Raw genomic sequence first — 26671 nt, forward strand, 5'->3', positions numbered from 1 at the left:
TTGGAGTTCTGTTTGAGTGAAGTATGTGGATTTGGGGGGGCTGTTCCCAGTGTGCCTGTTCTCCCCCTGTCCCCCAACCCCGTACACTTAGACAGTCTTCTTACTTTCCCCTCTACCCCCTTTCTGCTGTGTGTGTCCAGGGGGAGCAGTGCCATCCAGCCTGGAGGAGAACCTGTGTCGGATCTGCATGGACTCACCCATCGACTGTGTTCTGCTGGAATGCGGCCACATGGTCACCTGTACCAAGTGTGGCAAGCGCATGAACGAGTGTCCCATCTGCCGGCAGTACGTGATCCGAGCCGTGCATGTCTTCCGATCCTGAGGGCTTGTACCGGCTTCTTCAGTGCCTTACAGGGACATAGCTCGAGGTGTCTGGGCCCACAGTTGGCCAGCTTGCAGAGGGGCAGCCTAACAAGAAAATCTGCAGTGTTCCCAAGACCAGGGCAAGCAAGATGCTGTGTCACCTCTGGGCATGCACAGATCGCACAGGCAAATCCCTGTTTCAGCGATCTTGGGGTGATGATGGTAACTGATGAAGAGAGGACTTTCTGGAATTTGGACCGTATCTTCTTCCCTTCCTCTGAGAACCTAAACAGTTTCACCCTTCCTCCTGTAGCCCACCCATCCCCCTGAGCTGCGTGCCTCTCTTCCACCCATCGGAAGTCCTGGTAGAAATGGCTCTCTTCCCCAGCACATCTGGATTCATTTCTGGTCTCTCTGGCTTTCTGTGCTTTAACTGACCTTTGCTGAAATCTCTTGCTACATTACCTAAAATCCCATGTGTTTCTTCAGACCAAAAAGATGTCAGCTTCCCAGACCAATAGTGATCCTCCTTAGGACAAAATTTGGCCCAGTAAACTCATTTCTGGCGAGAAATGAAACACAAATGCTATTGAAAAAATTTGAAGTCGTTAAGAGTTGCTTCGTTAAGTGCTGGGATTGGAAGCTATCAGTCTCCTGACCTGACCTTGGCAGTCAACAAAGCATCTGGCTTTCAAACTGCTGGGAAACTCCAGCCTCTGTGCGCGAGATGGTGCATGGATCATCTCTGCGTCTTCTCTTGGGGCCTGACTTTGTGCCATACTTAATTTTAGTTTATGAGAAAAGGGAAAGCGTTGGGTGGAAGCAGTGGCTTTCTGCTTGGCTTTGCCTTCTCCAACAGACAGCCTTAAACCACTTTCCCCTGAGCATGAGGTCCCTCTTTCCCATGGAGGTTTTAAACATGGTCTCACTGAAGGCACAGAGACTTAGGCAGAGAGCCTCACGCTTCTCTAGCCAGACTTCTCATGAAGCTCCCGGAGACTGAGCACGTAAGACAGAGCACCTAAGAGGTATCAGAAGGTACTGAAGGAGGCTGGATTCAGCCCTTGAGCAGACAGCTGGAAGTCTTAGTTCCCCAGGTTGGTGGGGACTCCCTACTCCCATTTCCTTTCTCAGCCTGCTGATTTAGGGGCAGGTCAGGAAGAAGCATTCTCTAGGCCCTTTAGGAAGGGCCGTGCAACGAACAGGTGATGTTCTCGAGCCCTCTTAGGGTCTTTTCACCACTGGAAGAGCTTAAGTTTGCCGGAGAAGCTTAGCCAAGCACAAACGTACGTACTGTGTACTATCAGAAGAGCGGTGTGTGCTGCCGTCACCACTGGGCGAGCTATGCAAACCCTTGAACACCCGAAGGCCCTGGCAGTCCCCCCACCCCCACCCCATGCAGCCAAGATCTCTCAGACTGGAAGAACCAGTCATGACTTTGAAAGCAGTGGGAAACCTCTAAGGGGACCTGTTTATTGGTACAGACATGTTTAATGCTGTCAACCACTAATCAGTCTCTTTTGGGGCAGTGAAATAATTTTAAAGTGGTTGTCAGCTGAACACTGGACCGCTTACCTTGACATTATACCAAGTCCTGGGTGATTTGATTCTGGGCTACAGCCTTTGTAGGAACTGGGGGAATCAAGAAATTTCCCTATAAAGACATCGTCTTTCACCTTTCTGCTGGACAGTAAATACTATAGTTTACAGTGCCTACCAGTTTAACAAAGGATTCAGCTACTCCTCAATTCCACTGTGAAACAGGTCTACATGTATGCAGCTCAGTTACAACCCAGCAATAACTTCAGGGCAGAAGCTGGCTGTCTCCCTACTTAAAACTTGCTTTCTCTGCTGCGGCCTTACCTCTCCCTACCTCCCAACTTCCCTCTTAAGACATGAGTTAATAATATCCTGATGGTTGGTTTGTAACCTCAGTAAGAATTAGAACTGATGTCATTTACTCATTTTGGAGAAAGAACTTGCCTTGAAGTCTTCTAACCTCTTTTGGTGAAGGTTTCCATTTAGAAAAAAAAGGTGGCAAACACCTCCTCCCCCCCGCCCCCCGCTTTTTTGTATCTTCTTTATTCCTACACCAAGTAAAAGTTGGGAATTCTAAGATCCCATTTCAGTTACTATCTAACCTAGGTAGAAAACTTGAATTTTATCCTTGAATATTCTCTCCTGCTCCTCATAGGTCCTTGGTCTTAATTATCATGGAAATGTCTAATTCTTCCATTATTCCATGGCTTTTGCTGTGACTGTTCTGAGGTTTCAGTTGAGACTTGTTTTAAAAGACACAGACAGCTGACTGGTTCATAATACATTGGAATAGCTGGATCCAAACTAGTAAGAATAAGCTGTACAGGGATTAGCACTCAATATAAAATGTATAAATTTGTTGAAATCTTTTGGATGTGAATGTGTTATTTCAAGTGGCTTATATTAAGATTTTCTCAGACTTACTTGGGTGTTAAGAGCAAACCCAAATGTGTATTTTTTGTTACAGAGCTCTGCTTTATAACTTTGTAATAAAGTTTCAATATAGATGCCTGTCTGATCTGGTGTGAGGATACCAGAGGTCTGACAGTTAAGACTGACATGAGTTGACAAACCACAGGCTAATCCCAGACACACAGGCATGCTCTTGAGAGACTGCATTATTTTTGGAGATGCTTGGGCCATGTGGCCTTGGTCATGGAAGAGCCTAGAAGAGGATGGGACCTGGGTAGGAAAAAGGACCAATCCTAGGTCCAAATAGGAAAAAGCATCAAGTGAGTTCAGACATGGGACACTGATTTGGTAGAGGCAGACCTTAAAGATGTGGGTAGAAAGGAATCTGAGGACAGCCAGGGTGCCTAGTTAAGTCTTCAGGTGACCCTGGGAGATGGACAGTAGCTTGTGGATACAGCTGTGGTGGCTGGAGTGTGCCTCAGAGGTTGGCCCAGCCTTGAGGGCAGAGTGCCCTGTCTGTGCAGGTCTGTACCCCTGCCTGACCAGGTGCCCAGGGGAGGGGACTCCTGAGTAGGCAGCCTTTGGGAGAGCTGGATTAGTGCAGATCTGCCCTGTGACTGAGGAAAGAAGAAATCTTGCCAAAAGGGCATAAAGGCTCGAGGCTGAGCCACAGCACTTTGTCCTCATTGTTCTGGGCAGCTGACCTGTTCAGCACCCTGGATGACCTCTTGTCTGCTGTCAACCAGCAGCAAGTAAACAAAGGCTCAAAGGAGGGCAGGCCTCCAGCACTCTGCTGGGGAGGTTGACGATGATGTTGTTTACGGTCTGTGGAAATACATGGATACAAGATCACATCTAATCTCAGCAGCAAAGAAAAATTGTGTCAGAAAGACTGGAAGGAAATAAACACCTTGTACAGTGAACCGAAGACAACACACCCAGCGGGGCAGGGAGGGGCTGAGGGGCTGAGCTCATGACTGAGATGCCCCCCTCTGCTGTGCGAGCGCACCCTGAGTGAGAGACCAGCCAGGCGAAAGGGCAGCGTCTGTGTCCGTTGGCAAAATCCTGAGGGGAGAGCCTTGTTCTGCTGCTCTGTCCAGTTGCTTGGCCTGAGGAGGCTGGCGAGGGGGATGAAAATTTATGTAGGTCAGTGCTCAGAGGAGGAGCAGCTTTTGTCTCTGCAGAGGACAGAATAAAAAGAGTGTCTTCTTCTCAGCAGTGAAGCCAGACTGAATGGTGCCTATTCAGAAACACCAAACGTCCTGGCCTAGAGTCAGGGAACCTCCCCCTCCTGCCCTTCCTGCCAACACATTTTCAGCAGCAGGTGGAAACCCCGGTCCATCAGGTTGAAGTTGGCCTCCCAGCAGAGTGTGACCTTGGCCGAGCACACTGGAGGAGGGCCGGGGCGAGGCGGTGGCCCAGACTCAGACGCAGACTCGGGTATGCTCCAGAGATTGAGTCACATTAACCTCACTCACAGGGGCTGGACAAACAAGCCTGCCAATCTGTTGATAAGAAAACGCAGAATGGACCCTCAGAAGTCAGCAGAACTAGCTGGAAGTCAGTTCAAAACCAGATGGTGACATGATGAACTGCACACAGACCAGAGGGAGCTGTGTCGCACAGGTGCGAGGCTGTGGAGGTGGGCTGACAGGGCTCTGAAGTCAGAGGCCAGGCCCCAGTCTCCTGGGCAGGCTCTGGACATGCACACCAGTGCTGAGCCTCCCGACTCTAGACCGCTGCGTGCCAGGCTCTGTGCTAAGTGCTTTACCGAAGGCCTCCTGAGGTCACTTGCTCTTCACAGCAACCCTGTGATGTAGGTGCAGTTCCTGTCCCCATTCCTGGAGGGTTAGGGCTGTTAAATTTCAGGGCTTGATTCAAACTACGTCTGTCTACACCTGCACTGCCCAAGGTGGTAGTCGCTAGCACTAGCCTCACGTGACTACTTGAACGAAGATGAAAAGTTCACTTCCTCAGTTTCGTTAGCACATTTCACATGCTCAGAATATGGCTGGTTCATGTTGGCCAGTGGAGATTTACAGGGTGCTTCCAATGCCATAAAAAGTTCTGTTGAACTGCACTCGTCCATGCTAAATTGTTTTCCTTTTATTCAAATAAATCAGCCTCAGGCGGTGCAGGAGCCATTCTTTGTAAGCAGGCTGTGTAGATTTGTCCTCAGGTGGGTTTTTAAAGAGCAGTCTTGTTTCCAGATTTGGGGGAGGCAGATCCTCCTGGAGCCCTGTATCCCCCCGAGGAGCAGCCCAACAACCTCCCTTTCCTTCCTACCTGATCATGGTTCCCTCCCTTCACACCAGACCCACACGCTGTAATAGGAGAGCACAAAGACAGAAAACCCATTTTGTTTTCTTTCAAGTGAGACTTCATTCCTGGCGGCCAGGCTGCATACAAGTTTTGCCAAATATAAGCATTTCTGGGGACAGTCTTTCTTTTAAATACAACTTTAAAATGAGCCTGGAAGTAGAAGGGGCAGGTAAGGGAGAAAAGACTGCCGCCAGGACGGGCTCTGTGGACAGAGCTTCAACAGCCGGCCTTCCCTTCTTCACTCCTTACTCACTAGGAGAATTATAGAGGGTGTGGGGGGAAGGACATAACTCCAAGATAGTTCCTGGTTTTTTTGTTTTTTTAAAAGCTTCTTTTTAAAGAAGAAAAAAAAGAGGTCAAAACCAGCACCCAGATCTGAAAGACCTATGTAAACTGGCAGGAGAAACTAACTTCACTGGTGGTACCCACAGCAACTAACTCCAGTCTGGAAGAGACCATGCGTGGTTGGTGGGTTCTGGAAGATGCACAGCTTGGAGAAGAAAGCCCGTTCCCCCAGGTTCTGTCCCGTGCCTGCCTGCCCTGTCCAGGAGTAGTGCAGTGGGGAGAGCACAGCCAGAGGGCGAGGGCAGGCAGCAGTCCTAGCAGGGAGCTACCAGTCTCCGTTTCCGGATACAGGCCCAGATCCACTCCGGGGAGACCTGCTGGGCCTCAGGGTTCTTGTCCCTGCTACCCAGCACATGTGTGGCTGAGGCCACGTCAAATTCCTGCGCCAGGTCCCCATCGAATGCCACAAAGTAGCGTCGGAGACGGCTGAAGTCTGGTGTGGAGGGGGGCAGGTAGAGCCGCACCCCGGTGAAGATGTCCGGCAGCACCTGCAAATGCACAGTGGTCAGGGCAGGCCCGGAGCAGGGCTGGACCGTGCTGGGGCAGATGGCTCTCCGCCCAGGGAGCGGAGACCAGTGAGGAGGGAGGTTAGAACAAAAGCCAGAGAGAGGGAGCCTAGTGGTCAGGACACGAGGGGAAGGAGTTTACTGGAGAAAAGGTAAAGGCATCAAAACCCCGACCCTCCAGCCACTCCAGATTACATAGGACTGACACGCCCTTCCATCCTTGCCTAGAGGAAGCGAAGGGAGAGGAGACGGCTCCCTACACTGGGGACTTGGAAAGGGAAAGTACATGTCTCCGAGAACCACCCAGGGGCTGGAGGGCAGGGCCAGTGGTGCTCAGACGCAGCTCAATCGAGGCTGCTCAATCGAGCAGTCCACTGTGTGCACAGCTGCCCAAGGGGCTGGGAGCCGGCTCGTGACTGCGCGCGGATTCCAGGCTTCGGGTAGGGAGAAGACGGAAAGGTCGTATAGGTGCTCTGGGCACTGGGTTCAGGGCCTGAGTTCCCAGACCTCCGTGCTGACTCCTGGGCTGGGGTGGCACAATCACCGTGTAGCGACCAGATGTCGAGTTCTTCATCTGCCCTTTGGGGCATCAGCTCCCCCAGGGCTGAACCGAGTCACTGGCCTCAGGAGGCGCTCGACAGCTGCCGTCAGACCAGAGACTAGCAAGGGAGTACGAGAGGGACAAGGACGGTCACCAAGCCAGCGCCCTCTCCCGCTCCTCACTGGCTGGCCCTGTTCACAAACTCACACTGCTGCACTCCCACACCCAGACCGGGCTTTCTCCCCTTTAGTGTCAACTGTGACTTGGGACCGGCAGCCGGGTGGGTCCCTGCCGCCTCTCGGCTGGGCCGGCTGCTCTACTGCCTGCCTGCTGGCACAGCGCTCCCTCCTCTCTGCTCGCTGGCCGGCCGCCTCTGCAAGGCAACAAGAGGGCACGGGGTGGAGCCGCAGCACTGCCAGCCCAGCCCGCGGCCAGGGGCAGCTGCAGGGGGGCAGGGGGTTGCAGTTAGTCCTGGCAACAGCTTCGCTTGTCTCCCAGAGCCCAAGTGCAGAGGGTGGGCCCACGAGCCCCCCGCAGGGCACTGCTCTTCTTACCGTCACCTTTGCTCGGCACGGGGTCTCATCAGGGACCTTCCGCTTCTCTCCCACTTTCACAGGGGAAGGCTTTGCAGCCAGCCTGTTGCCTGCAGGAGAGAGCTCAGGATGAGAACTAAGGAGAGGGCAGGGGGCGGACAATGGTCCCCGAAGTCAGGAGAGTACAGAGGAGGGCTCGGCCCCTCCTCTGCTGTGAGCGTGGGTGAGACAGGAGGTAAGGGCTGTACGCTGGGCCTTTAGCTCAGAGGTGGCTTATCCCCGCCTCCGAGGGGCTCTCCCGGGGTCCTGTCATTCAGATTTACAGAGCAGGAGGATGCCAGAACAGCTTCTGGCAGGAATGCAGCCAACGTCAGCTGCAGTGGACAGAGAATCACATGACCTCAGGGCTGGAGTGTGAGACTGGGTCCTTGTCCTTGGTCTCTGCCCTCGTGTCCATTCTTCATCACCCCAGCCCCTACCCTTTTCCTTACCGCCTTTGCTGTTGGAGCTACTCAGCTTCCCTCCTGCCTTCTTGGCACTGGCGGAGGGCTGCTTGGGGGAGTTTCTCGGGGCCTCGTGAGACACAGCTGGCCCCGACGTGCCCTCGTTCTCTCCGCTGCTGCCCCCTGTAGTGGAGCTCCCCTCATCTCCGGCCACTATGGCGAAAGCCGCCCGCTCCTTGGAGAGCTGGTACAGTTCCTGAGGAGGGGGTAGAATGTTGGTGTATCACTCCCTTCCCAGCCACTGGCTTCAGGCAGTCTGTGTGGTACGTTTTAGGTGACTGAGGAACAGTGAGGGGAAAGAGACACATAGGGAAAAGCGGCTGGCTTCCTTGGTACTTTTCTAGCTCTGGCCCTGTTTCTGGAGTAATCAGCACAGATCACTGTTCTGTCCCCCAGTTCTTTTCCGCAGCATAGACTGCAGCCTGGGGCCAGGTCCTCCACAGGAAACCGTGAGACAGGAGCACTCCTGCACCAGGACCCAGGGCTGCCCACGGGGCCCGGCGAAGGTAGGGCTCTCTACCGGGAGCTGTGGGCGGAGGCCCAGTGCTGCTGGGCCCGGCCCTGCCACGGCTTGGTCCCCCTTTCTGACAACTGCCCTCCTTGCCCATCTCAGTGCAGCGGGGAAAGGAGAAGGCAGAGGACGCAGGAGGCCAGGTGCCCTCGGTTCCAAGGCTGGGACAGTGGGGTACAGGACACACACGCAGCCCAGGAGACGGCACCTTGAGTTGGGGGAGGTTAGTGGCAGACTTCCAGTCCTTATCATCACGGATTCGGGTGCAGCGAGGGAAACGGATGGAGATCCCATCGGCTGTGTGAGCCTCAGATTTCGAGAATTCAGCCCCTGTGATCTCCCACACGGCAGCTTTCTGTCAGGAGTAAGTCAGGTCACTCCCTGGTTAAGTAGAAAACACCTCCCAACCAGCTAAAAGCAATACAGAACAAATTAAAATAAAAAAAGCAGTGGCTAACAGGAAGGAGACGAATTCAAGTCCCACTGTTGCTGCTGATGCTGTGTGACCTTAGGGAAGTCTCGTTTCTTCTCTGGGCCTCAGTTTCTCTGTCAGTGCAGGAAGGGATTGGCCCAGGTCACTTCTAGAGCAGACCCTCTGAGACTAGAGGATGGGCAGTCCCTTTCTTTCTCTCTCTATTGAGGACGACTCCTCACTGTTGACTGGTCATCCCCGTGCCTGTCACTTGGTTAAACAGCCCAGAGCCCCACCCTGGGTGGACTGTCATTGAGGCCGAGGTGACGACGTCTCTGTGGCACTAGAGAATGTAATGTACAAGCTCAGTTTTTGGGCTGGAGGACCCCAGGCCCTGGGCTAATACCTTTGGGTCTGGAACGATGAAGTCAGGATAGTAGATCTTATTGATTTTCAGCCAGCTGGGTATCTTGCTGGGATCCTAGAGGAGAAAAGATGCAGTCCTGGGCTGTTGCCAAATGAGACTTAAACCCCTTCTTGGTCACGGGCTTGTGAGAACAGGTGACTTATCACAAAAGGCTAACCCTCACCCCTTGGGATCCTCCCTGCCCAGAGAGGGTGTGGCCTGGAGGGCATGCAGGCCAGTTTCCACAAGGTAGGTACTCAGAGAACTTGAGGGCCTACTACTGCTCCTATGGCCAAGCAGCAGCTCTCTTTTCTGTGGAAACAGATAAATGATACCTGCAGCCCCCATAACACTGCCTGTCTCAGGAATGATTGCCAGTCCAGAGGGCAGGGCCCCCAGGTCCCCTCCTCACCTTGCTGATCTTCACCATGTCCAGTTCCTTCTGTAGGCGGGCGAGCGTCGCGTCGTCGTGGCCTCCTGCACACTTGGTGACTGTGCACCACTTCTGGCTGCTCGGGTCATAGCAGCCCATGAGGAAGATGGACATCATGCCACCTGCGGGGAGGAGGGGCTAAATAAACTGGGGGGGGGGCATCTCTGCCACCCCCTCGTGCCCTGTGAGGGGCAGCCTGCTGGAGGAAAGGGCCCAGGCCTTGGCATCAGAGTGCCAGAGATCACCTCCTGGATCTACCCCTTACTAGCTGTGTAAGTTTAACCTTTTTGAGTCTCAATTTCCTCTTCAGTGAATTAGGGATAATCACACCTGACGCTGGGCTCTGGTGGAGTAAAAGGAATTGAATAGAGCCTGGCACACAGAAAGATGCCTACCAGTACTAGTTCCTCAGACTCCAGCTTCCTCTCCAGTCAGGAAATGGAGATTTCCCCTGAGGAGAAAGCTGCCAGTCCCTGCAGAAACAGTTGGTGGTGAGCTTCTTTGTGCCAGGCTAGCACAGGGTACTCCTGCCTGATCTCTCCCTTTCCAGGTCTGCAGCTCTCAATGTCCCTGCCTGACGTAGCATGGGTGAGGCTGGGGCCCCTAATCCCAGAGCTTTGGAAGTCATGACTGGCCACGCTAGCAGACCAAGCCAGGAAAAAGGCCTGCCTATTCCTTGAGTGGTACCTTTCAAAGAAGTACCCTCCCAGGGGCCAGAGGCCACCCTGACCTTTGCTCCCTTGCCCATAGAAGGCCCCAAGCACCACCAGGTCAGCTGTGTCAGCCATGGCCCCCTCGTTCAAATAGTCCTTCTTCACTTTCAGCCAATGACGCTTTCCAGGCTCATATGTACCCTGAGGGGAAGCAAGAGAGAGACCACAAACTAGAATGGACACTCTACGAAGGTGGGCCTTTTACCTCTTCACACGACATACAGATATGTCACAATGCCCAACCCGCTCTGCTCCAGGCACTACGGGAGACATACACAAACCCATCCTCTGGGATCCAGAACTCTGGAAAGACACCCCCCAGCACTCACCCCCAAACACCTCAGACCACCACCGCCACCTCCTGGCCATGGCTGGAAAGGCTCAGGGGAGGGCTTTGCAGGAGAAATCAAAGGATGCGACCATCTTACCTTCACGTCCTTCAGCACCAGCCCTTCCAACCCCTCTTGGATCACCCGGTTGATCATGTCAGCCAAGTCAGAAGCTTTCTGAGGGATAACAGGAGAGACGCTGAGGTTGGTATGAGAACAGAGAAGGGCTCTGGGAGCGAGGTAGAGGGGGGTTTCTTTTCACACACTAGCAAAGCGCCTGCTGGAAACACCCTGACTTGAATAGAAGGAACAAAAGCGCTAGCAGAGCAGTGACCAACCAGAGAGCTGCTTCAGCTCTGAGACACTGGGAGCCCACCTGGGAAGGATGCTTCATGCCCTGCCCTCCCAGGTGGAGACTGGCAGACGAACACAGGCAGACTTTTTCTTCCTGTGCTTTGCTTTGTTGCACTCTGCAGATACTGTGTTTTTTACAAACTGAAGGTTGTGGCAACCCTGTGTTGTCAGATGATGGTGAGCATTTTTTAGTATTTTTAATTAAGGTATGCACATTGTTTTTTTAGACATAATGCTATTACACACTAAATAGACTACAGTATAGTATTAACATAACTTTTCTATGCACTGGGAAACCAAAAAATTCATATGACTTATTTTATTGTGATATTGCTTTATTGTCATGGTCTAGAACCAAACCCACAGTATCTCCAAGGTCTGCCTGTATACACACCAGCTTCCCTCATAAGAAAATAATTAAGACTCATTCTCCCAGTCACATCTGACCCAAGGGACTCTCTGCCCTGCTTTCAAACCACTAGGACACTGCCTAGGGTTGGATTCACTCACTGCGACTTGCTTCATTTCTGAGAACAGGATCCGGTTGGGAATTTCAACCATGTTATCATGAAGAAACTTCCGCCGCTCAAACAGAGGCCTGAGGGGGACAGGAGAACTGAGGTCAGGCCAGGATCCTCCCACCCCCTTGAGGAGTTCCGAGGAGGGAAGGAGCACAGCAATGAACTTCGGCTTCAGGGCTTGCCATGGCTTAGGGCCCTCATGTCTAACAGTTCTGCCTGCCCAGGGTGACAAGGGCTCCACTGGGACCAAAGACAGACAGTTATAAGCCACAGCACAGAGCCACTTCATTGCTGTAATTCCTGTCTCTACCTCATCAGCCCAAACAGACTGTATAAATCCCGGTCTCATTTGAAAAATAACTCCGACTCTCATTTTCTGGACCCTGCTTCACCCCAGGCCCCAGGCGGGCTGGTGCTTGGGTGAGCAGGCTGACAGGCGTCAGGACCTGAAGCCCAAACCCCAACTCCTACCCCCGCAGTTCTCTCTCCCTCTGTCTCCTTCCCCTTCCACACTCAAGGCTGGTGTGCAGGGTGGGGGCTGGGATGCCTCTCTAAGGGAGGAAGGGGCCAAAACGGTTTCTCAGGCTCAAGAACTGGATGCAGGTAAGTCACGACTGCTAGTTATCCCTAAGAAGGCCCCAGCCACAGAACACCGACAATCACAAGCTTCCTGTTGTCGGCCTCTTCCAAAAACAAAACCTCTGAGCTGAAAACTATCTGCCTTATGCACCCGTAGGTGCTGTTGAAGATAAACTGAAGCCCTACTGTGCTCATAGTCTGTATCTCGTCAACAATCCATTTTGCTGTGGGTGGTTGAGTTTCCTCTGTGACTTAAGCATTCGGAGCCGAGACCTAGTCAACACATCGGCTCTTCCTAACATTGAATGGGGAGCTGTGTAGCAACTGTGCTGGCTCTCAGCTCCCTCCTGCTGCAGCTCCTGGGCACAAAGAGGCACCAGCTCCAGCCACTTCTCCTCCCTCCTTTCCAGTCTGAAGCCCTCACCTCCCCACCCAGGAATCAAAAATAGATTCCTCACCTATCCATCAAGCTGACATCATTGAAGTAGATACAATCAAAAACAAACAGGCAGACATTAGCATCCTGGAAGGCAGCTTTCTGTAAGGGAAAATGAGGTAGTAGGTACATAAGGGACAAAAATAAGAGGGCATGAAAAATGGGAAGTACCAGTCCACTTCCAGAGACCCTCTGAAGCATCTGATACAAAAGGCCTATTTGTGCTGTGAAGTCCCTGGGCCATAAGGGCACTTGACAGATGGTTCTGAATAGAGACTGACCCAATGATAAGTTAGTTGCCACTACTAGCTCTTTTTTTTATGCAAAACACAAAAACACATTTAAACTCAGGGCTAAATTCAGAACCAGTTCAGAGATGAAGATAAGCTTGACCCTAAGTAAGTGATACATTCCTCTCCATTCAGACTGACAGCACACACACATGCACACACTCACTCTTGCACATCTGGCCCTGAGCCAGTACCTTGTGCACTCCCAGAGTCCCAAAGGGCAGTGGTTTGCCTTTCTTGTTGTCGATCAGGAGCACCTCAGAGTCCAAGATCATGCTGTGGCCCCCAGGGAAAGCCTGGGGGATGTAGTCCTTAAAGTGGGCCACCTGGAGGCAGAAGGGTCACTCAGGGGAGGGAGTCAGGCCCCAGAAGGAACACAGAACACCAGCATGTGCAAGCCCAGCTAATGTGCAGAACAGACCTAGGCCTTGGCAGCCACCTAGACAAGAAGAATCAGCTATGTTTCGGGACCTCTGCCCAGACCCAGGAAGAGGTCAGCCCATGTTGAGGTCATTTTCTATTGGCTGCAGAGGAGAACTTGCAGGAAAAAGGAAGAAACTGAGAGTGAAAATGAGGGGGGGGGGGCAGACAAACACGGAATGGAGGGAGGGAAGGTGGGCAGGCAGAGATTTGTGCAGGAGAACAGACCAGTTGGAAAAAAGATGGAAGGGAAGAAATGAATCCCCTTAGGATGAGCAAGGAAATATGAGAAGCTTCTTCTCTGAGTGGGAGCTCTGAACCCATAGCCATCTTCAGAATGAGGAAGAAAAGGATGTTTGGAATTGGATTTTTTTCCTGTGGAAGGCAGAGCCTTAGTGTTTACAGTCCTACAAGAAGATGTCCCACTGTAACCCATGGTGGCCCCTGCCGAGTAAGGCCATGAAGGCAGTCCAGAGAGCACTACTGTGGTCCAATCCTCCCCTGGCAGGGCACTTAGGCCATCACTGCCTCAGAAGCTTGGAGGGGGTACAGGAAAGGCCTGCACATCCATCCCACTCCGCTTCCATCCCAGACCCAGCCCTTCATGAACCAAAGCAAAGCGGAGAGAGGGATGAATGAAACTTTGGTAAGGGAGAGCAGGGAAATGGCTCTCAGTCTGGAAAGCTGTGCCCAAATGCCTTCCTAAGGAGCAGGAGGTGGCCCCAGAACAAGCTCACCAGGAGCTAGCTGTTCCTCAGCAGTTTGACTGTGAGCCCTCCCTACGGAGCAAGTGAGCCCACACTAATGCTCACAGGGAGGTTGTGCTCAGCTCTCCAGAACACCCGAACCAAACGGTCTGATTGCCCAGTGCTCTAGCAGGCAGGGGAGGCTGAGGTAAGGATGAGAGCCCCATACCACATCCCCTCTCCCGGGGCTCTGAGAAGCGGAGTCTGAGCTAAGACAGAAGGGGGAACAAGGACAAGAAGTCTACCTACCCTCCAGCTACTGGAGCCAGATGTTCCTGCTGCTTTTCCCTGGACACACCCCCAAAAGCTCCCAGAGGCCTCGGGAGCTAAGAAGGGCTCAGGGGCGAGGTTCTCAATGCCCTCTGATGGAGGGCAGGATTCTGGGCTCCCAGAAATCCTTGTGGGATTGTGTTTACATCTGAATGTAAGCTTCGGGAGGGGCAGAACTTCCACCCTTTTTTTTTTTTTTTTCAATGCTGGATGCCCACTACCTAAACAGTGCCCAGAATATACTGAACACTTGATAAACATTTGTTGAACAAATTAATGAATGACAGTCCATTGGCCCTTTGTACCTGAGCCATGACTTAGCTCAGGGGGAGCACACAGGACCTGGAAACGCAGAAGACAAGCACTGCACGTGGCTCACCAGCTGAGCTCTCGCTGTCCCAGCATCACGGCCGGCATCACTGCCCCCGGGCTCTGTGCTGACTGACCCCTGTCTGCGCTCTTTGGCTGTCCCTACTGAGCAGCCCCTCATTATTGGAAGACTCCAAAACTGAATAAATGAATTCATTCTTTCATTCAACAAATATAAAATAGACCTTATTTTACACCAGAGCTGGAATGGCTATGGAACATTGGCTTTGAGATTCTTAGAGGCAGGAAGTGAAAGAGTCCCAGCAGAAAGGAAGGGACCTGTACCTTGTGCGGCAGGACTGGCTTGAGACTGCGGCTGAAGTAGCTGAAGTGGTCCCCGTTCTTATGTACCTGGACTCGCTCCCCATCATACTTGATCTCAGAGAACATGCCATTCGGACACTTCTTCATCGCGTACTCGATGGACTTGCAGGCCTCGGCCTTGGGGTAGGGAAAGAAAAGCCTGGAGACTTAACAGGTGCTCTTCCAAGAGGGGCTGCTCAGCAAGGACAGCCCAGAGCCCAGGTCCCAGGGACCAACAGCCAGAGCATACCCCCAGGGCAGGCTGCCGAAGAGGTGATGGGAATGGAAAAGGCTGGGCAGTGTCGTATTCCAACTATAAAAGCACCACCGAAATTGACACAGGAGCTTGCATTTTGAGGACTATATGAATGCAGTTCACTGTAGAGCAAATACAATTCCACTGAAACAGCATTTGATTTTTTTCTCAATAATAATTTAGGGTCTTGCAGGGCCTCTGGCTTATTACTGAACACATCCGTTATCTCAGCACAGGGGGTACGCAGAGGTAAGATTAAAGCGTGCAGGTGACAGTGAGGCTGGCAGGATGGCAGTGATCAGGGATCCCTAGGAAAGGACATGACACAGGAGCGCTTATTCACATACCTGTGCTGTCCTGACCCAAACAACAATGACTATCATCTTGGAGGTATTTCTATGTGTCAGATCATACACAAAATTTCATTTCATCCTCAATGTAGTATCTTATGCCGTAAATATTGTTGTTTTCGCTTTATGAATGAGAAAGCTGAAGTTCACAGAGGTTAAATGCCCACTTTCGGTTACATAGCTAGTAAAGGGCAGAAATGAGATGTGAGTCTAGGCCCAACTCCAGAGCCTGGGTGGTTAACCAGTAAGCTGTATAACCCATGCCACTCTTCAAATGACAGGCTGTAGGACAGACTCCAGAAAGAATTCTTATAAAAGTCAGAAAGGCCACTAATGGAGGGGACCGGTCCCTCAAGTGGAGATCTCACTATTTTGGTGCTGGCTGTCCCACAGAATACTTCCCTGTCCCAAACACAGAAACCTAGACCAAGACTTCAGTAAAACTCACAAGACCGTTTCATACAAAGCAGCGCACCCCACTGAAACAATGCAGAGGCTCTCACAGCAGGCATGGCAGCAGATGTGGACAGTCCTGTTGCATAGGAAAACCCCCGCCAGAAAGGAAATCTCATTTCTCATGAAATGAGCAGAGGCCCAAGAAGAGCTGGTCTTCATTCCTTAAGCTTCCTCTCTTTCTAGAAAAAAAGGAGACCCAAGTCACCCTGTCATAGGAAGCCTGGCTCTGTCACCAACTCTCAGAGCTACCTTGGGGCAGGTCACAGAAACAGGAGTTACTTCATACATCTACCTGACTTCAGGAAAGATGACAGGTGAACCGCTCTAGGTAGACGCTTCAGACTTCATTCCCATAAGAAAACTAAGGACCAAGAGAGGCTAAGGAACTCACCTAAGATCCTACAGCCTGCTGATGGCCGAGCCGGGCCTCGGTCTCAGGCCTTTCCACCAGGTCACTCCGTCTCCTCCTCTGCCTTTACTCCTCCATGAGAAACAACCTCTGCATCTCTACTCTTCCTTCCCCAAACTCCTCCAGCCAACTTGCACAGGCTGTCAACATCGTACCCTATCAGATCTCATGGGGAAGGACAGTAACCTTGGATAGGAGTAGAAAGCAGGGCCAGAGCAGCACCCTTACCAGCATGGGTTGCACCGGGGTCATCAGTGAGGCCTGGACACTCAGAGCTCGTTTCCGGCCTGGCTCCTTCTTCACCTCCTGCTCGTTGCGGAGGACCCGCTCCACCACATCGTGCAGGTTGCGTGAGGCTTTGAAGGCTTCATAGGCATTGGGGTCTAGGGCATCTAACCTGCCAAGGCCGAAAGGAGCAAGGAAACAAAAACCACTGCCTTTGACCTTAATGCTTTGGATAACAGTCTGTCCTCAGAGAGAGGAGGGCTCCCAATATACGGGGAAGGGGTTATGTTCTATTGTCTAAAGACTTTCACAGGAGAAAAAGCTCTCGGAAAACTCAGCTCTTTTGAGATACTGTGCTACATGGATGCTGCCCCAGCAAAGAGGGGGCTGGAATGGGCAAGCAACTCATACCATAATTACTGAACATATTCCATACGTTTGACTGTAATAACTCTGTGAAAAGGTACTGTTATCTCCATTTAACGTCTGAGAAAATGAAGGCTGAGCTAGGTCAAGTGATGGGTCCCACAGGAAGGAAGAAGGGAGAATCAGGATTCAAAACCAAATCAGGGGCTTCCCTGGTGGCGCAGTGGTTGAGAATCTGCCTGCTAATGCAGGGGACACGGGTTCGAGCCCTGGTCTGGGAGGATCCCACGTGCCGCGGAGCAACTGGGCCCGTGAGCCACAACTACTGAGCCTGAGCGTCTGGAGCCTCTGCTCCCCAACAAGAGAGGCCGCGATAGTGAGAGGCCCGCATACCGCGATGAAGAGTGGCCCCCACTTGCTGCAACTAGAAGAAGCCCTCGCACAGAAACGAAGACCCAACACAGCCAATAAATAAATAAATAAATAATAATTAAAGGTGCTAATAATTAAAAAAAAAAAAAGAAACCAAATCAGGGCTCCAAAGTCCTGACACCAGCTGACAACAAAGAAAGTGGGCAACTTCAACTATCAGAGCACCGGGTACTTACACATGTTTTGCACCTGAGTTCATCTTCAGATCATGTTTGATCAACCTGATGATGCACTTAAGGTCATTGGCTGTACACCTAGAGGGACGAGGCACATTCATTTTGGTCTTTGAATAGCTCTGCACTCCCAAACCTTCCTTCCCTAGTGATTCCATCCCCCCGGGCCCATTCCCACCTGGAGGCGATGTCCTGCAGGGCCTGTTGCTGCTCGTCCTCCTTGGTGAGCTTGGAGAGCCGCAGGAGGAATTCATCCACCTCCTGGATGGTAAGAAGGCTCTTGGCAGCTGGGGGGAAAGACTTGCTCTGCTCAAAGAAGACTCTGATTGTCTCTGACACGTCACCCTGTCTCCAAAAACCAAAATGCCACTGCAGCAACCCCAGAGTGGCCAAGTGTAACCCTTGAGTCCCCAGGACTAAAGGTGAATCAGAGATATCAATCACCGCTCCTATCCCCAACTCACACATATTGACCTCACTTCTTAAGAATCTGTCCCACCTACAGCTCATGGAAAGGGTACCTCCATCCACCACAGGATCTGGCCACCTGCCTTAGCTGAGAAGTGATGCAAGAACTAATCCAGGGCCAAGCCAATTTGAGGCCTGTCAGAATCTGAACTAAGAGACAGATGTGGTCATCAGATAATGGGGATGTTTGGATAGAAACTTTCCATTGTGCCAAGGCTGGAGTCATGAACAAACCAAAACTGAATGGTAAGCCCAAGTTATAGGGGAAAAAAAGCCAGAAAAAGCCAGGGTCTAGAATAAGAGCCCCTGGAGAGATAGTGGGAAGTCTCAGATCCAGCCCCTCGAGGTCTAGGCCTCTCGGGTACAGCAGTAGTATAAGTTCAGTCCTCAGAACCTTGTGAAACTAACAGCTGTAGCCTCCCATTCAGCTCCTCTCATAATGAAAGCTTGCTCAAGTGGGTTTCAGTTTCCTAAAACAGTATGAGCTCCACCAGAAAAAAGAGGGTACAGGTGCTTGGCTAGGCAGAACCCCACCTGGAATCCACCTTCCCTCCCCTTCCTCTGACCTGCTCTAGGTCTCGTGCCATATCATCTGAGTTGCAGTTAAAAATGCGGCTGAAAAGCTTCACAATCTGCTTATCATTCAAGTTGTAAACACTCTTAATAACACCCGGCAGCAGCAGCTTCACTGTTAGGTACACGTCACCGTGGAAACCATCTGGAGGAGACAGAAGAAAGAAACCCTTCTTGAGAAATGAAGCTTAAACAAATAAACACATAACCTCAAGGAACCAAAAGAGATGTCTACATTGCTGCCCTTGCTGTGATGGGACCACAGGGTAGGGTGTGCATTTCACTACGGCAGCAAAGGCCGTGGCGTTGGGTGGCTGGTGGTGTGCCTCCCCTGGATGAACTCCTGCATGGCAGAACCATGACTTTCACTGTAGTGTCCCCAGTGATGAGCACATTACAGATGCTCAATGATCATTTGTTAGATGAATGAAAGAAACACAGTTGGAAGATTCTATTCCCAAGCTGTGAAAGTGGTTCACAAAAAACTAATCAAACATGCAGGATAGTGAATTCTCCTCTTGGTCAAATGGGATAGGTTCTTCTGGCTTCCTGGGGGGCAGAGTAAGGGAGGAAGAAAGATGCCAACATGTTTTGAGCAACACTGGCTACACACTTCGTGGGGCCCAGTACAAAATGAAAATGTGGGCTCTTTGTTCAAAAGTGTTAAGAATTTCAAGATGGCAATAGCAGAGCATTAAACCAAGCACAAGGCCCCGTGCAACTGTACAGTTCACATGTCCATGAAGCGGCCACGACTCTGAGCTCTTTGGAGGAGAAGCCCATCCAGGATGCTCGAGGCCCCACCTCCTGCTGAGCCTTTCTGAAGGAAGTCCTGGATGATCTGGGTCTTCGTGTTGTAGCTAGGATTTTCAGCCACCATGGCACACAACTTCCGAAACTCGCGTAGCAGACAATCCTTGTGCTTAGGGTCACATTTGCTTGAGGACAGACTTGTCTTAGGGGTAGGGTTTGAGTGGGCTTCCCCAGAGTTGTTGGGCTTCGCTGTTGGGAAGAGAAAAAGAGAGACAGCATAGATGATTCATTCTGCCTTGCTGAAAAGGAAGAAAGGGAAACTAATAGACACTCTGCTGGTGCTCTAGTGTAGCTTCACTTAATCCCCCAAAATGAGCCCTTTGGGGGTAGATATTATACCCATTTTATGGGTAAAAAAATGGAAGTCAAGTGATCTCCCCAAATCTCACAGCTGTTAATAGTAAAGAAACGACGGCCTCACACTGAAGCAGAAGACCAGCTGATGTGCATCTCTTTATATGATTGCTTCACAGAAGAATAAGGGCCATTTTCATGCCAAGAGTGGTCAGGACGATCTCAGAGCACTTGCAAAGCTGAACCCAGAAAAGTTGGGATCAGGAAGGGGGAAGAAATCAGGGGACTCGTTGGTCAATCTGAAACCATTGCTACTGCAGATTGTTGTAACTGGAAGAAGCCTTAAAATTTATCTAGTTCAATCTCTTCTTATTGATGAGGAGACCAAGGCCAGAGGAGAGAAGACATTCCCAGCCCCTTGCCACTCCCACCCACCCCCATCACCACTTTCTTTTCTTTCTTTTTGTAAAAAGAAAAAGTAGGCAACAAGTAGGGCTTTCCTCCAGACACCCCAAATAACTGTACAACTCTTTTGAGTTGATCCTCTTTTACCTCCTTGTGACCATTTACAAAGTAAATTTCATTCTGCAAGCTTGCAGCAAAGCCATTAGCAAGCTGTCTGCTGATTTAAGTGTCTTCTTGCCTGGGCTTTGTAAATTATAAATCTATCCTCATCTCTAACCCGGAGTCTAAAGAGGATTTTAGGGGACAAAATCTCCAAAGTGTCACTGTTCAGCAGCTTGTAAGAACTAGAACACCCCGTTTCTCCCAAATTCACTCCCTAGAACCAGGGCCCTTCCAGAAACACACTGCCCTTACTGTCACCTGGACTCTTCCGTATTTCTATCTTTGGCCTACCATTAGACAAAAACCAAGCAAACCTCGGAGTTTTAAAATAATAAAAAATCCCAGAGAGTCAGGCACTGATGTTGCAACTTTATCTCCTTTATTCCTTGTGAGACACTGTGGGATCAACAAGGCAGGTGTTGCCATTCCCACTTCACAGATGACGCCACAGAGGCTCAGACCAGGACCCAGGTCTTCTGACCTCAAGTCCGGGCTTCTTTCACTCATTGTAGCAGCAACCTCCTCAAACAACTTCTGAGCCCATGTGTTCTGACTTTATTTTCTTCAGCTGAGGCAGTCACAAGAATGTCTCCATATAAAAGAAGTAACAGGTTGTAGGGTAAAAGACCACAGGTGCTGGAGTTAGACAGACTTCAGTGTAAATACTAACTCCATAATGATGCGGAGCATTGGCTTTCTTTCATAAAATGGGCCTAATACAAGTACTTCCCAACGTTTAACGAAGAACAAATGAAACCAAGTATGTAAAAGCCCCCAGCCCAACGCTATCTGCTACACAAGGCCATGCAGGACATCTCCCTTTTTCTCTACTTTCATCTCCAGTTTGGGTAAGTTTAGGCATGCAATTTCTCAAGATTCTTCCATTATCAAAAAACAAGGAAGTAAAGGGCAGGTTATAATAATGTCTGATCCAGGTAAACTACTTCGAGGGGAAAAAGTCTTGACAAAACAAACATCTTTTTGCTGCAACAGAGATTAAAATATACAAAGAAATGCTATACAAGTGGGGCACTGAGAATTAGCCATTACCTCTCTGCTCAGATGGAAGCAAATTACAGTTGACCCTTCAACAACACAGGTTTGAAATGCATGGGCCCACTTACACACATTTTTTTCAATAGCAAATAAGTACTATACAATCTGCAGTTGATTGAATCCATGGATGCAAACTGAGGGTATGGTAGAACCATGGATATGGAGGAACACGGGATAAGGAGGGTAGACTATAAATTTTCAACTGTGCAGAGGGTTTGGAGCCCCTAATGCCCATGTTGTTCAAGGGTCACCTGTATTAAGGAGGCTAGATAGCACAGAATGTTCACTTTTTTTTTCTTTCAGAATGTTCACTCTTAACCAGAGTCCCAAATAGGATACCAACTTAAAAGGAGGACTGTAACAGCTCAGGTAACCCTGACCTATCTTACCTGAAAAGCCAGAAAATTTCCGGGGATTGGTATTGGTGACAAATGAGGCACCTTTCACTGGAGATGTCACCTGGCCAGTGGCTGTCAACTTAGCCTGGACAACAGCTTTCTTCTTTGGTGTGTTTGCTGCCTTGGAAGACAGATCTGTAGGATCCCAAAAGAAGGGAAAATATCCTTCAGTGAAAGATCCCTGAGAAAGCTTCCAAAGAATCTATCAACTGCTCTTACAGCCTGGCTAGGTAAGTTACTACCATGGTATTAACCCAATGCTGACTACTGGCTGGCTGGTCTTCTTGAGTGGAGGTAGTGAGTAATAGGTTGTTAGGGAGAGGGTGTCCTGGGGACAAAAGACTGTTACTCTTTTTCATTAGTAACTTAAGTTTTCATCAACACTCTCCACCCCTTATCCCACATATAATAATCTCCAGATTATTTGGAGGAAATCAGAAATCACGTCTCAACAGATGAAATGTGGCGACCTCAGCTTATGGAATTAGCCCCAATTTACAGATAACCAAGAAAGCAGAATGAAGATGGATAAACAGAGCATGTTGATTTGGTATAAGTAGGAAAAAACTTCCAGCTGCTGAGTTATTTGAGCTATCTGACAGTTTACTTCTACCTCATGTTTTTCTTCCTCTGAATGAGATGGGTCAAGAAGTAACAAAGGCTGAGGCCAACGGCTAAGGCCAGGCAGGGCAGGAGGGGAGCTTGAGAAAAAAATGTATGAGTAGTTTTCTCTCCCAGAAATCTCTTTTCCTCTCAAAGAACAAAGATAGATGCCCATTTTAGAGTACTCCTACAGTGACCAGAACTAAACTTAATTGAAGATATGAATATTACTTTATAGATGAAGACAGTGAAGGTCAGAAAGTACTAATTGGATTTGTAAGTATCAGTATAAGATTTCTAAAATATGCATACATGTGAATATGCACGTATGTGCACATATACATGTATCTGTGTATGTATGTATGTTTTTGTATACATACGAACATATATTTTCTAGTTCTGTCTGCTGAAAGGGCTTAAAAGCAAGGACACCTCATGGCACCCAGGACATGGAACATCTAGATTTTGGTCTCTTATGCCATTTCCCCACTAACAGGAATAAGGACTCCAGAGAAATGGCTGATTCCAGGGATGAGATAGGATACATACAAGGTAAGCCTAAGGGCAAGCATACTGTTATGCCAGAGAGTAAGGAAGTACTTTAGAACATTTTTTAAAAAGTGATTTGGGCATTGAGGACAGAAACTAGCTCAAAGGGGCTCCCAACTGGCCAAATATGGGACAATTTAGTACCAAATTAATACAGTATAATTATAAACCACCAGGAAAAAGTAGTAATCTCTGAGTTCATACAGATGATAAATTGATAGATAAAAGGGTGTAGTGGTAGGTACTCTATTCTTCAAAAATGTCAATGTCATAAAAGAAAAAGAAAGACCATGGCAATGTTCCAGATTAAAGGAGGCCAGAAATGACAACTAAATGAAATACCCGACCTTAGATTAGGATTCCATAGTGAAGGGAGAGAAAAGCTGTAAATTATCTGATCAACTGACAAAACTAGAATACAGATGGTGGATTAAAGTATTATATCATGATAAATTTACTGGTTGATAGGCGTATTATAGTCAAGATATCCTTATTCTTAAGATATACACATTGAAGTATTTAAAGGCAAAGAGCCATAATGTATGCTCAAATGGTTCAGGAAAAAAAAACTGTGTGTGTGTGGAAGGAGAGAGTGAGAGAGAGAGAGAGCGCGTGAGCACATACACGTGAACACAAATGATAAAGCAAAGAGAGCAAGATGTTAACAATAGGTAAATCTGAGGGAATTCCCCAGCGGTCCAGTGGTTAGGATTCTTTCTGCGCTCTCACTGCTGGGGACCTGGGTTCAATCTGTGGTTGGAGAACTAAGATCTCACAAGCCACGTGGTGTGGCCAAAAAAAAAAAAAAAAGGTGAATATGAGCATTCTTTGTATTATTTTTATTCTTGCAACTCTTCTGTGAGTTTTAAGTTATTTCTGAACCAAAACTTAAAGACAGAAAGACAAACAGGAAGAAAGAAATTGGGCTCTACTCTCATCCCTTTTCTTCTCAGCACCAATAAGATGAGAAAGCAGTATTCTCCATCCCACCTGCAATGTGCTGGCTTATCTGTTCTTTCTCATTATCTTCCAGCTCTTCCCAGCCTTCCAGCTCTGTGAGGTCCTCAATTTTTTTTGTGGTGGCCCGGGCCCGCTCCAGTTTCTCAAACATGCATTTAATGTGGTACCACTCTTTCATATCACCCCCTGACTCTGAAAAGGGATTGGGCACCACCTTGCCGATTCGGCACACGCCCTTTACAATCTTTTCCTTGCATTTTTTGCAGCCGGCTGTGCCACGCTTGGCATAGTCCACACAGAACCGTTGCTCTGCCATCTCACAGGGGCCACTGCAGAGTCCCACATGCGACCCTGGCAAGAAAACAAGGCGGGTGGCACGTGGTCTTAGATTGCTTTCCTGGAATGACACAACAGGCTTTCTTCTCTGGAGGAGGCGGTGTCCACGAAGAACTGTTTCTGACCACCGGCTGAACTGTCTTATGTCAGGCCAGTGATGTTGTTCTCGGAATAGGCACAGTTCTTTTTGGCTGAGCGCACGGAGAGTTGGTGGTAAGAGGATCTTAAAAGCCAAAGTCATACAGCTGCATGAAAGGGTGAGAGGCAGAAAAGTGAGTTATAAACAAGGAGGTAGGCTTCTAATTTCCTCAAAGGCAGACATCCTAACACAATCCATGCTGACCAATCAAACATTTCCCAAAGTATGAAAGATTTTTTTTTTTTTTTTCCGGCTGTGCAGCACAGCACGTGGGATCTTAGTTCCCCCATCCAGGATCGGACCTGCGCCCCCTGAAGTGGAAGCTCAAAGTCTTAACCACTGGACCACCAGGGAAGACCAAGTATGAAAGATTTATTGCCTACAGGATGAAGAGTTCCAATACAGGAAAATTCAGTTTGCAAAAGGATGTTCAATTATCTAATGTATACATGTGTATCTAGTAAATCACAATCAAGAGACTCCAAATAACATAAAACCTTCTCTCAGGCCACCAGCAGCCCCTAATCCTTAAAATGGATGGTGAGCCTTAAGTATAATAAGATCCTAAAGTTTCTTTTTAATCATCAAGTAAAATTACATTGGGAGTTCCCTGGTGGTCTAGTGGTTAGGACTCTGCGCTTTCACTGCAGTGGCCGGGGTTCAAACCCTGGATGAGGAAATGAGATCCCACAAGTTGTGTGGTGCGGCAAACAAAACAAAAAAACCCCACTACAGTATGTTCATGAAGTTTTTAATGTGAAATATAAAATATATGCTGTCCTCAGAAAATAATTAAGCCACTATATAGATGTGTGATTTAATCAGAAGCCCTATTTTGAGAGGCAATTAAATGAAGCCTAAAACCAGACTGCTTGGTTTCAAATCCTAGCTCACTGGCTGTATGACCTTGGTAGGTTACTTCACCTCTCAGTTCCTCAATTTCCTCAACTGTAAAATGTGGATAATAATAGTACCTAACTCAAAGGGTTGTCACTCTAAGAATAAAGCCCTCAAAATCAATGAAGCGGTTATCCTTTAAGCAGAAGCTCCCTATGTGAAACTAGCCTGGTTATAATTCAGCAGCTTGAATTGGGAAATGCTGAAGTAGCTGGAACAGCAAGAATCAAAGGAACTGATCAATCACCCCAAATGGAAACAGGTATCATATCCACATGGCATCCCCCACCTTCTTATATCCATATTTTCTGAAGTATCCTCGCAGTTCCAACTTTAAACAGACTGGACGTTATTTTCAGCCTGCACCCACCTTCGTAGTGAAATTGCTATTGGGTGATAATGGAAAGCAGGCTTTACTTACTGTAGCGCAACATGGTGCAGAGGACAGCACGTAACTGGGAATCAGAGACGGGAGCACAAGTGTGACCATACAGTTTAAGGACTATGTTATCTTTGAGAATTTCCTTTAACTCCCCTGAGTCTGTTTTCTTATTTCTAAGACAGAGAAAATAATACCTACCTCACGGGATGGCTGGGAACATTAAAATAAGTCCATGGGGGGCGGGGGGGGTAGGCTCTGAAAATGTATACAAAAAGGTGCACATTCAGCATTGTACATTTTGCGGGGGAGAGACGGTCATGATTTTCAGGCAACTCACAAAGGTCTCTATAACCCCCAGAAGTTGAGGAACCACAGAGGTGAGGTACGGGAAAGCACGGCAGGCCCGTAAGAGGCGCTCAGAACAAGGTTCACCACTTTCCTTGGGGGGCGAGTAACGAAACCCTCCCCCTCCCGTCCCCCCTCCCCCCCTCCCCCCACGCCGGGACCACAGGAGCCGACAGGAGAGGACCTCGCAGCGCCCGACCCTCCGCAGGGCCCAGGAGGCGCTGGGCCACGAGGAGGCACAAAGCCGCTGTTAGAAACCCCGCCTGGCTCACAGCCCCCAGAGCCGCCGCTCAGCATTTCATCAAAGGGAGCCGAAAAGGAAACCACTGAGGCCTGAACGCAGCCGGGCCGGGAAGTGAAAGCTCCGCGACCGTTTTTCCCGGAGGACTTCCCCGCGACGCTTTCGAGAGTGGGCACGGGCTACTACTGCCCGGGGGGGACAGCGGGGACACCGGGAGGGGGCGGGGAAGCGAGTCCCTCGATTCGGGCAGGAGGGGCCTCCAGGACACAGCCCGGGGCTGGGCTGAAGGGGACGCGGCTGGTAGAGAAAGGCTCCCGAGGTCCCTCCGGAGCCCATCGACTTCAGCGCAGCGGGTGGGCAGATCCGGCCAGAGCAGCCCCGCGGAAGCCGGGGGCACCCTGCCTCGGCGCAGGCCGGTGGGGCTCCCCGGGGGCCTTCACGTCACAGAGGGTGTGCCCTGGGGCTCCGCGGGCGGGCGGAGGAGGAGGTCAGGAGCCTGGCTCCCAGCCGCCCCAGCCTCGGAACCCGGGCTGCCTCTCTCCCCCCTGCCCGGCCCGGCCGCGCCATCCCTCACCTGCCTTCCCGGCTCCGGCTCCACCTCAGGCCTAGGGCCAGGCACCCACAGGCCGCGCGCAGCCACCAAGGTTGTAACGCCTGTCTCTTTAAATCCGGGTCCTTGCGCTGGCCGCAGTGCGCAGGCGCAGAGGTCCAGGCCCCAGCGGCGCCTCAAGTCCCCGCCCTGCGCCTGCCACGTGGGCGGTGGTCAGGTTCCCCGGGAGAGGCCCAG

At 50.1% G+C, this 26671-nt stretch overlaps 2 protein-coding genes across 21 annotated transcripts in view; one reads left to right on the forward strand and one right to left on the reverse strand.

The window, feature by feature from the left end:
- Positions 1-5419, forward strand: part of RFFL (ring finger and FYVE like domain containing E3 ubiquitin protein ligase) — a 70636-nt gene extending 65217 nt beyond the window's left edge. For 6 of the 10 annotated variants that reach the window (XM_036835500.1, XM_036835501.1, XM_036835506.1 and 3 more), the window contains one exon: positions 141-5419. In XM_036835500.1, coding sequence (XP_036691395.1) covers positions 141-322 — 182 coding nt within the window. In that variant the 3' untranslated portion in view covers positions 323-5419. The remainder of the gene's footprint in view (positions 1-140) is intronic. The other 4 variants (XM_036835497.1, XM_036835498.1, XM_036835504.1 and 1 more) reach the window with 1 other exon arrangement.
- LIG3 (DNA ligase 3) lies at positions 5097-26561 on the reverse strand. Of its 11 annotated transcripts, none has more exons than XM_036835490.1 (21): positions 26459-26561; positions 25497-25553; positions 23575-24125; positions 21424-21567; positions 19109-19306; positions 18298-18449; positions 17442-17608; positions 17267-17344; positions 16296-16464; positions 14579-14734; positions 12683-12814; positions 12221-12300; positions 11173-11260; positions 10408-10485; positions 9997-10120; positions 9246-9388; positions 8834-8908; positions 8224-8370; positions 7493-7700; positions 7023-7111; positions 5386-5909 (listed from the first exon to the last, which is right to left on the reverse strand). In XM_036835490.1, exons 3-21 carry the CDS (start codon positions 24119-24121, stop codon positions 5676-5678), a joined length of 3009 nt encoding a protein of 1002 aa, XP_036691385.1. In that variant the 5' UTR covers positions 24122-24125; positions 25497-25553; positions 26459-26561; the 3' UTR covers positions 5386-5675. The 11 variants fall into 11 exon arrangements, 9 of the variants coding, with proteins under 9 accessions (XP_036691387.1, XP_036691383.1, XP_036691385.1 ...); XR_005017672.1 differs by lacking the exon at positions 26459-26561 and adding an exon at positions 6472-6586 and having other exon boundaries at positions 5777-5909; positions 7029-7111; positions 25497-25751; XR_005017671.1 differs by lacking the exon at positions 26459-26561 and adding an exon at positions 6472-6586 and having other exon boundaries at positions 5777-5909; positions 25497-25751.
- Between the last annotated feature and the right edge of the window lie 110 nt (positions 26562-26671).

This window comes from Balaenoptera musculus, chromosome 20 (assembly GCF_009873245.2).
Source record: "Balaenoptera musculus isolate JJ_BM4_2016_0621 chromosome 20, mBalMus1.pri.v3, whole genome shotgun sequence".
NCBI lineage: Eukaryota > Metazoa > Chordata > Mammalia > Artiodactyla > Balaenopteridae > Balaenoptera > Balaenoptera musculus.